This window comes from Leguminivora glycinivorella, chromosome 5 (genome assembly GCF_023078275.1).
Source record: "Leguminivora glycinivorella isolate SPB_JAAS2020 chromosome 5, LegGlyc_1.1, whole genome shotgun sequence".
NCBI classification, from domain to species: Eukaryota; Metazoa; Arthropoda; class Insecta; order Lepidoptera; family Tortricidae; genus Leguminivora; species Leguminivora glycinivorella.
The window spans coordinates 15518075-15528678 of record NC_062975.1 but is presented as its reverse complement, the minus strand read 5'-3'; the positions used below and the strand labels follow the sequence as shown (position 1 = coordinate 15528678).

The window sequence follows — 10604 nt, the reverse complement described above, 5'->3', positions numbered from 1 at the left end:
CCAAGTAGAGAATAGTCACAGTAAGTAGCTCTTCACAAAAGTAGCGTATAGTGGTATATTGTGGGTGTCTGTTTGTTTGTCCGTTTTTCACGGCAAGACGTAGAGACGAATTGACGTGCTTTTTTAAGTGGGAATAGCTGAGGGATGGAGAGTGACATAGGCTACTTTTGTCTCTCTTTAAACCCCCACTTCCCTAAATTGGGGGGTGGAAGTTTGTACGGAGCATTCCGCAATTTTAACGCGAGCGAAGCCGCGGGCAAAAGCTAGTAAAACATAATTTTCCTTTTTTCCATAAGTATCCTATGGCATTATTTAATCTGTGGAAGGAACACACGAGCTTCACAGTGTAGGAGCTTTCTAATTGCAAGTTAATCCGAGCTTAGCAGTAAGCTCAGGAGCCGAGCGAGCAAAAATATGTAGCTCCGTGTCAGACAGTATAGTAAGGTTGTGTAGAAAGGTAGCCGGCTAATTAGAGAGGTGGTTTTTTGAAGTGAAGCTTTTACTGCGTCTACCAACTGACAGCGCGTAACACTCAGTCATTGTTACGTTGCGTGAAATGCCACTCACTCAGCGCGTAAAATTCTGTCAGTGTTGCTGCGCTCAACGCGACTCACTCATTCCATTCATTCACTTATTCACTCAGTCAGTGACAGAACAGAATGCCCAGAATGGTGGAATGGGTGGTTGGAATGTGTGTTTTATATTTAAATCAAGTGTAACATGATTTGAGCAAATAGCAATATAAAATATTTAAAACAGCAAAAATATGGACGTGCATAACTAAACGCAAAAACGAGATGGTCACTTGACAAAATGTTTTTGAGGTTATGTTAGGAAGTTTAACTTCTTCTGCGCGGAGGGACTCCTTCCACGCACTGTTTTTTAGGGTTCCGTAGTCAACTAGGAACCCTTATAGTTTCGCCATGTCTGTCTGTCCGTCCGTCCGTCCGTCCGTCCGCGAATAATCTCAGTAACCGTTAGCACTAGAAAGCTGAAATTTGGTACCAATATGTATATAAATCACGCCAACAAAGTGCAAAAATAAAAAATGGAAAAAAATGTTTTATTAGGGTACTCCCCCTACTTGTAAAGTGGGGGCTGATTTTTTTTTTCATTCCAACCCCAACGTGTGATATATTGTTGGATGGGTATTTGCCTGTGTGGTGACGGGTTAGAGCAAAAATTTTAGCCCCTTTCTTCAGTGTAAGGTGTCGTAGAAGGCGACTAGGGATATGGTTAAATTGTGGCGTAGGCGAGAGGCTGGCAACCTGTCACGCAATGTCACAGTTTCGTTTTCTTTCAACCCCTTAGGGTGCCCCTCACATCTAGCGTCTCGCGAACGTCAGTCGCCTCTCCAACGCCCGCGCGGCTGCGCTTCCGCAGCGCCGACGCGACGTTGCGGCGCCTCTCGAACGTCGACGTCGCATTCAGCGCGGCGTCACGTTATTGACGTCAGTCAGTGACAGAACAGAATGCCCAGTTATTTCTATAATGGTTGAGAATGGCCTGTGTGTATCAACTATGTTTGACGTATTGCTTCATCTTCATGAAAAACTGTCATTTCATAAAATATTTAAAACATCAAACAGAGAATCTGTCGAAGAAACGAGAGCAAAAACAATATTTGGTCAGCGACCGTTGATGCAGAAATTTAAGGTTTTTGATTAGTAGTTTACGTTTATTTGCCATAATTTGTTAGTTACTAAAAATACGCGGAGGGATTCCGATTACAAAATTAAATATCGGTTTTGAAATTCCGTAAAAATCCCGAGATACTGGGATCCCGGTATTGGAAGCCCTAGCTGGACGTTGGTAGCCGCTGGCATCGCGTCCGCTGCGCGGGCGCGGCGTTGGCGCTAGAAAGCGTCGACGCCGCGCGGACGCCACTGCGACGTCGACGTTCGAGAGGCGCCGCAACGTCGCGTCGGATATATTGTTGGATAGGTAGCGCGGCGTCGACGCCGCGCGTGCGTTGGAGAGGCGACGACGTTCGCGAGACGCTAGATGTGGGGGGACCCTTATTTGCCAAGAGTGGCACTGAAACTTTAGTAGTTTCATGTGTTCTGCCTACCCTTATATGGGATACAGGCGTGATTGTATGTATGTATGTAGGTATTTAAAAATGAATAAGGGTTTACAAAGATCTTTTTTTGATAAAAAGGAAAAAAAAGTGCGTCTCCCCCTCTAACTTTTGAACCCTATGTTTAAAAAATATGAAAAATATCACAAAAGTAGAACTTTATAAAGACTTTCTAAGAAAATTGTTTTGAATTTGATAGGTTCAGTAGTTTTTGAGAAAAATACGGAAAACTACGGAACCCTACACTGATCGTGGCCCGACACGCTCTTGGCCGGTTTTTTTTTATTATTATATAATGTGGGCGACGTGGTCTACGATGAAGTGAGCTCGCTCAGAAGATGCCTGTTCACCGTAGATTTGAAGGTTGCCGGGTTATAAGAGCTCGGAAATATAGCAGCCGGCAAGCAATTCTACTCCTTGGCAGTGCGCATAAGAAAAGAAGAAGCAAAGCGCTTCGTCCGAATTCGCGTAATATCTACCAAGTAAGGAGGTTAATGAAAAGTAGGTTTTTATAGTAATACAATTTAGGTATTTCGCCTTTGGTTGCTCTAGGAGTATATCTGGCAGGCAAGCATGGTCGTGTGATAAATGATATAACGTCAGACCGTACTTTTCACACTACTTGCAAGTGCGATAGAAACGCACCGGTGCGATAAAGTTTATCGAACTAATGTGCTACACCCGCTGCTCATATAAGTATACATACACATACATACAACATACATACATACAATCACGCCTGTATCCCATAAAGGGGTAGGCAGAACACATGAAACTACTAAAGTTTCAGTGCCACTCTTGGCAAATAAGGGGTGAAAGAAAATGAAACTGTGACATTGCAGTGACAGGTTGCCAGCCTCTCGCCTACGCCACAATTTAACCCATATCCCATAGTCGCCTTCTACGACACCCACGGGAAAATATACGTAACACGGGTTGGATATAAGTATCCAACTTAAATATGTAGTAGTAGTAGTAGTAGTAGTAGTAGTAATAGTAATACACTTTATTGTACAAAAATAAGAATACATAATAACAGGAATGAAAAAGAACACACACATCATTTGTACAAAGGCGAACTTAGAGCAGACCATTGTCGTGGTTAGGCCGTTAAAGGAGAATTGGAGGCGGTGGATCTTTATTAAACACATCATATATATTCAGACGGGCGATGGCTGAAAGATCTCAATACCAGTATGTATATCTCATGCGTTTGTTATGATTAATAGGTTAGCGGTCCAGGCGGTGCGGGTTGCGGTCGTCGAGCGGCGGGCCCGGCAGCGACGTGAGCGGCCTAAAAATGAGAAAGTGCCCGGGAGTAAGGGGTGTAAAGTCTAAGGGGGAGGGAGAGAGTGGACAGAGAGGCCTACTGTTTAATATTGCCTCCACTTGGCTAAAAAGGGATGCAATTTCTTCAAAGGTGAGATGGGTGTTACCCAAAACTCTTTTAAGATGAAATTTGGCGCTCCTTATACCGGCCTCGACGTATCCGTTGAAATTTGGCGCGTAAGCTGGTGCGAATTTAAATTTAATTCCCTGACCAGCTGCAAATTCAGACAAGTCACTTTTATATAACTTAAAAAAATCATTAATTTCTTTAGCTGCAGCTACAAAGTTTCTGCCATTATCGCAAAACAATTCCGCAGGTCTGCCGCGCCTAGCGATAAACCTGCGTAGAGCTAGCACAAATGCATCTTTAGATAAGTCGCTCACAGCTTCTATATGAACACATTTATATCTTAAGCATATAAACAGACACAAGTAACATTTGGTGATTTTGCATCCACGCCCCCGGCGATCTGTTATTAAATAGGGCCCTGCCATGTCTACAGCTGTTGACGTGAATGGAAAATCAGCCTTAATTCGTTGCGCTGGTAAATTTCCCATTATATTTTTTAAAGTTTGGCCAGCGATACGTTTACAGGTGACACAATTGTGGGCCGTGCTTCGTGCCAAATTCCTGCCTCCGATCGGCCATATCTCGTCTCGTACTGAGGCTAGCAATGACTGTGGCCCGGCATGTAAGAGACGTACATGTTCATGTGTAAAGATGAGTTTAGTTAGTGTGTGTTTAGCACGTGACAACATTGGATGCTTCTGATCGTAAGTACAATCTGAAGCATCCAGCCTCCCGCCTACTCTCAAGAGGCCTTGAGAGTCGATGAACGGGGCCAGGGTTAGTATGTGTGACTTGGGACTCAACCTGTGACCTTTGCGAAGCGTTTCAAGCTCTGCAGAGAATGACTCCTGCTGTGCAAGTTTAATTAGAGTGTTAAATGCGTCTGTAAGCTCCTGTGCTGAAAGTGCACCAGTTAATTTAGGCCCACGGGGCTTACAGTTATTTATGAAACGACGCACATAGGCCATAGTACGTTGTAGTTCTGTGTATTTTGAAAATCTGTCAAAATCTATAATAGATGAGGTTTCTGTGTTAGTAGTGAGCATTGATGTTACTTTAGTTTCAGGTAAGACCTCCGGATCTACAGCGTTTAATTCTGGCCATTCATTCTCAGGTTTTAATAGAAACTCGGGGCCTTCCCACCACAGAGCTGTCCCTGCGACATGTTGTGGATCCACACCACGAGTTGCAAGATCACTTGGATTTTGTTTTGTAGGTACATGTCTCCAGGTGGCTCCGGGAGCAAGGCTGTCTATAGCTGCTACCCTGTTGGCCACAAAAGTTTTAAGCTTTGATCTGTCTGTTTTTAGCCAAGCCAAGCAGCAGCTAGAGTCAGTCCAGAATATTGTGCGAGAGACAGGACGTCTCCAGGCTCGTACTACGGCTGCATATGTTTGGGCTGCTAACAAGCACCCGGCCAATTCAAGTCTAGGAATAGATGTGCGACGGATTGGAGCAATTCTGTCCCTCGCACACAGCAAATGTACTTTCTGTTCACCGGATTCAGAAATAGATTTAACATAAATGCAGGCTGCATATGCAGTCTCCGCAGCGTCAGAAAAACAGTGTAACTCTATTGTGCAGGTTGCCTCACATAATACATATCTAGGTATGCTAAGTGATTTAATGTGATGTAAGTTTTTAATGAATTTTGACCAGATATGCTGTATTTCAGGAGACACTGGCTCGTCCCAAGCTTTGCCTTCTTTCCATAAGGTTTGAATTAATATTTTAGCTTTAACTGTGCATAGACTTAAGAGTCCTAATGGATCAAAGACTTGGAACGTTTCAGATAAGATTTTTCTTTTTGTAACTATTTTATCAGAATGATCATTTTTAATGGAAAAGTTTAGTACATCTTGGCTAGGTTGCCACCCTAGTCCAAGCGTTTGGCAAGCTTGACTCAATGCTAAGTGATCATCTTTATTAATATAATCCGACTTTAATAGCGCGTTAGAATTCGAGCGGTATTTACGTAAATTGAAACAACCAGAGGCTAAAGCCTGTGAGACACCTGCTTGTATACGAAGCAGCTCTATTTCAGAGTCTGCGCCTGTTAATAAGTCATCACAGTAAAAGTCATTTTGTATAATAGTCCTAACTAAAGGATCCTTGCTTTCAGCCCCTAACTGCCACAAACAGCGTGCTGCTAGCCAGCTCGATGAAGCAAAGCCGTACGTAACGGTATTTAAAGTTAGTGAGCGTATGGGTAAGTGCTCATCTTCGCGCCATAGAATAACTTGTAGGTTTCTATCTATTTCATTCATCATTATTTGCCTGTACTGTTTTTCTATGTCACCAGATAGCACATACTTGTACTGCCGGAATCTAAGCAATATGTCAAACAGTGGGCTTTGTATGTTAGGACCTACAAGCTGAATATCATTTATTGAATACCCAGAAGAGGTGGGACAGCTAGCGTGAAAGACTGTGCGCATGCGTGTAGATTCACTCTCCTTCATCACGGGGTGATGCGGGAGGTGATTAGCTTTGTAACATCGCTCAGACTCCGACAGATGCCCTAAGTCTCTATATTCATTTATGAAATCAACATACATTGATTTTAATTCAGGTTGGTTACTAAAACGTTTCTCTAAACTGAATAAACGCTTTTTAGCTATGTTAAATGAGTTGCCTAAGCAGTCCGGCGAGTCCTTTAAAGGCAAGCGCACAACGAATCTGCCGTCAGATTGGCGGTAAGTGTTTTCAACAAAGTGTTGGTTTATAGGGTGAGACTCGAACTCACTCCCATTTTTGATGGAGTCCGTTTCAGACGGTAGCTCCTCTGTTTCCCAAAATTTGGTCATTTGAGCCGACAGATCAGAGAGACAGAGGTGGCTGCGCGTGTTCCCTGTATGTAAATGAGCCGAGGCTCCCTCTACCGGTCCCGCTATTAACCACCCTAGTTTAGATGGGATTAGGAAGGTGCGCTTGCTCGTTGGCAATCTTTTTGCAGCACCTGTCACAATAGTCCAAAACATTTCCACTCCCAACAGCATATCTATTTGGGATGGAACGTTAAATGTTGGGTCAGCAAGCTGCACAGAGGCAGGTAAGTTAAGGTGACTAATGTCTACATAGTTTTGTGGAAAGCGACTAGTTACTTGATCTAAAACTAGAAAGTCAATTTTGGCATTAAAATCACTGAGTTTAGATTGAATATGAGCTGCACAAAGCACAGGTTGATAGGTCAGAGGCGTATTTCCTATTCCTGTCACATTTGAGGCAGTTAGAGGCTGACAATCAAGATTTAGTTTTTGTCTCAAATTATGAGATAGATAATTAGACTGTGAACAACTGTCTACAAGACATTTAACTGTCTCCCTTTTGTTGTTAATAGGGTTGATCACTTCAATTAGAGCTGTTGAGAGCAATGACTCGCTAGTGCTAATTAAAGTGCTAGCAGTGAGGGTGTTTTGCACCGCTGCACTGTCAGAGGTTAGCATAGTCGAGGAGCAAGCCACATCCGACCTAGCACTATTTGCAGGTTCGGCTGTTTGTTCCGTGCTGGCTCCAGGTGGAGAAGTGTTGAGTGTTTGTGTGGTGTGTAAGTATGTATTGTGACGTCTCTTACATACCCGGCAACCGTTCAGCTTGCACTGACGGGTTTCATGATCCGGTCGGAGGCAGACATGGCACAGCTTCAGACGTGACGCCTGCGACCAGCGCTCGTCGACTGACATCTTTTTAAAGGCTGGGCAGTCGTACACTCTGTGATCACCATGGCACACGATGCACGGCCGACCCTTGTGGTCATCTTGTTTCTCTGAAATCACGAATGTTTTTATGTTTTTATCATGTTTAAATGAAGTTTTATTGGCCACAGGCTCTGGCTTGTGGTTAGATTGTTTTTCTCTCCTAGAGCGATACAGATTTTCTAAGATGTCTGCACGATTACTAAGAAATCCCCTAAAGTCATCGAGTGATGGCCACTCTTTGAGAGTGTTCCTATGTTCTTCCCATTTTGCATTAGTATTGACGTCTAACTTAGCCGTCAATAGGTGAACTAAAATTGTATCCCAATGCTCTGTCGGTTGACCTAATGTCTTTAGGGCCCGGAGATTTTTAACTACATGATCATTAAGGAACCTTAAGGCCTTATCCGATTCTCGCTGTATAGGTTCTAAATTAAATAGAGAATTTAAATGGTTAGTAATCAGCTGTCTTTTATTACTGAACCTGTCACACAAAATTTTCCAGGCTTCAGTATAATTGTTAGCGGAGACTTCTAAGTTTGCTATCACTCTGGCCGCATCCCCTTCAAGATAAGAGCTCAGATAATGGAATTTATGAATAGGTTTAATGTGATCATTATTGTGAATTAAAGATTCATAAAGGTCCTTAAATTCCATCCACTTATAATATGAACCATCAAATTTAGAGATTTTAATTTGAGGAAGCTTGAAGCCGAGATGCTCAGAATGACAGCCGTTCGATGAACATGTTCTGACAGAAGTCTCTGGAGAGGGTTTTTGAGCTTGAGAGCGTTCAAGAATACACTGAGCTGCAGCTATAGCATTATTGATATGGGTTTCATTGTTGTCCCGTTCTGCAAGTTCAGTGTCTAAATTTTCAAAATTAGCAACTTCGATTGAAGTTTGCAGCTCGTCAAGTCGCGTGGATAACTCTATAACTTTGTTTAATCTTAAGGTCAGCTCATTGAATTTAACACCTGATAACACCTCATCATCTGAAATTTTGTCTAAGTAAATGCGGAATTTGGACACTTGACCTTTAATCGATCCGCGTTTAGTACGCAATTCTGCTAGAAGAGCCTCCCTTTTAGCTGCCTCAGCCATGTTGAATTATGTTTTTAACTGGGCTAGCAAACAAGTCAAATACAATTTTAAAAATAAAATGTCAAGTTTAAAGTTATCCACGTTAGAAATAAAAATGTGAAAACAGCTTACGCGCCTTTTAAACTTCAACAGCTAGGCCGAGGTGTGTTGCGGCAGCAGTCCCTTGGACAACTTGCCACGTGGTGGCAGGTATGGGCGTGGCACTACAGATGTGGCACGCGATACGCACTGCGACGGTTGTCCACGGAATCCACTGAAATTGTGCAAACGAAACTGTGCATAAGCGAACACAAACCAAGATGCAAGCAGGCGCGATGTTAGAATAGAACCACTTTGCGTCAGCGTAATTAGAAAGAAATAGATACAGTTGAGTTTAAATTCACCTTTTTTAAAGAAGAAAGCAGTGCCTTTGATTGCAAATGAATTTATCACCTTACGTTTTTATCACAAAATAAGAATGGCATATGCAATTTCTATTAAACTTTAAACGAAACTCAATTTTTAAATTAAAAGTATGGAAAGAACAATGCACTTTACTGTTTTAAGCAGAAAAAACTCGAAATGCAGTATGCGTTAAGCTATGCTATAGCAACGTTTATGTGCCAGCGTGGCTTTTGAGGTTAACGTCACACTGACAATTTGCAGATGCGTTCTGAAACTAAAACACAAATGAAGGCAATAATACGCAGCGAGCTCTCTCCTAATTTTAGATTGATGGGGAACTAGTGAAATTTGAATTTAAAGTAAGGTTGTCAAGTCAGTACGGGTAAAGGTCAAATAGAGGTTAAGTTGTTTACGAGTTCAAAGTTGAGTAAGTAGGTAGATATATAAATTGATGTTAGCTAAGTTGGGTTGGAATGAATTTAAATTTAAGGTTTGTAAATTGGAAAATGAATTTAAATTGGAAAAAAGACTAGGGCTAATTAAGAAATTGGGGGAAACAGAATTAGGTGGGTATGGGCACTTCTCACGGCACTTTCCTTAAAAACTCGCCAGCCGCCACACGCTGCCGCCGGGTGCCGCGCCTTCGACGCTCGTCAGGTTTTTCTTTGTTCGCCGCAGCTGTCCCCCAGGAGACTTCGGGAACTTGATATTCGGCTGGCGGCGATGTCCCTTTTCTGGCTTGCGACGTCTTCTTCTGCTCCAGGCCCAACCCGTTCCGCCAAGATGGCCGTTGTCTTGAGGTGGCTATAAAAATTTAGAGTTCCTCTCTCCGCACGTGTCCTGTCTACGGTCGCCAAAATGTTTGAGCCTGAACTCAATTGTCTAAATAAAACAGTATAAAATATTACCATTTCTTTTAATGGAATTTAAATTACAGGTTTTTGTCTAGGACACGCGACAGAGAGAGTTTTCGATTAGTAAAAAAGGGGACGCTGGTGCCGCGCACCGTGCTTTTATAGTGTCGCGACGGGGGAAAACCGCGGCGCTTCAGTCTTCATTCCTATTGGTCCGGCAGCTCGAGGCTCTGGCCGCCGCTCATTGGATCAGCGGGGTGACCGGAGGTTGGCTATCCTGTCTGTGTTGCCAGTCAGGGCGTTAACAATAGGTATGAATAGCTTGAATGGCTAACATAGTCTCATGTAATCAATCCAAGTCAAAATTTAAGGAAGTTTTTGGAAAAATAAAGAAAATATCAAATGTCATTCTGAATTATACCCACTTTGCCTACTTTAGTAGACACACAGGAAAATGCTTGGGTTAGATAAATACCTTCAGTTTCTAACTGAAAATGTTCCTTCGAGACAATCAGCGATATCTAAAGCAGATGAAAGCCATACACACTACTACATTGCATTTCATTCGTATTTTAATTTCTGTATGATCAAGTTCGTCCAGAGCCAAAAGTACTGATATTTATATTTATATTCATGTAAAAAAATAATTGTACGATTATTGATATGTTATTGTCTGTATGTTGTACGCCATGAAATTAGCTAAAAGTTTTCCAATACAACTGTGATGTTAAGTTTAAGGGTAAAGAAATTATGATAAAAAGTTTATTTTATATGTCGGTGTATGATGCATTTTGTTCGGCACTGTAACTCCGTATAGACAGATAAAGTCTAAGAAAAAAACGTACCTCAGTACCACACAGAAAAAGGTACGGTGGCCTAGATGGTATTACACCTTTGGGGTACGCTCAGCTAGATGGCGCTAATATTAATATTTGACATTTTAAAACATATCAGGCTAAGAATATGGGCCAAATTGTCAAAACTGAGGTTCAAAAGTTTTAAGCCTGTGTCAAGAGATGGCAGTCTATGCACTGTTGTTACAGATTTTATTTCGACAGTAACTCTCTATAATACTCGATCCTCTTTGC

The 10604-nt window shown here is 42.2% G+C and overlaps 1 protein-coding gene across 1 annotated transcript; it reads right to left on the bottom strand.

Moving 5' to 3' along the window:
* Positions 1 to 3310: 3310 nt before the first annotated feature.
* LOC125226538 lies at positions 3311 to 9546 on the bottom strand. The gene is made up of 3 exons (XM_048130529.1): positions 8390 to 9546; positions 4581 to 7245; positions 3311 to 3374 (listed from the first exon to the last, which is right to left on the bottom strand). The coding sequence occupies exons 2-3, from the start codon at positions 7160 to 7162 to the stop codon at positions 3311 to 3313; spliced, it is 2646 nt and encodes an 881-aa protein (XP_047986486.1). The 5' UTR covers positions 7163 to 7245; positions 8390 to 9546.
* Positions 9547 to 10604: the final 1058 nt, after the last annotated feature.

What these genes read in the sequence shown, in the direction of transcription:
- LOC125226538 (XM_048130529.1), bottom strand. Translation starts at nt 7,162, where the DNA reads ATGTCAGTCGACGAGCGCTGGTCGCAGGCGTCACGTCTGAAGCTGTGC. An exon ending in TTAAAACCTGAGAATGAATG is followed by an intron (nt 3,375 to 4,580) that starts GCCAGAATTAAA and finishes TCTCATTTTTAG; the next exon opens with GCCGCTCACGTCGCTGCCGG.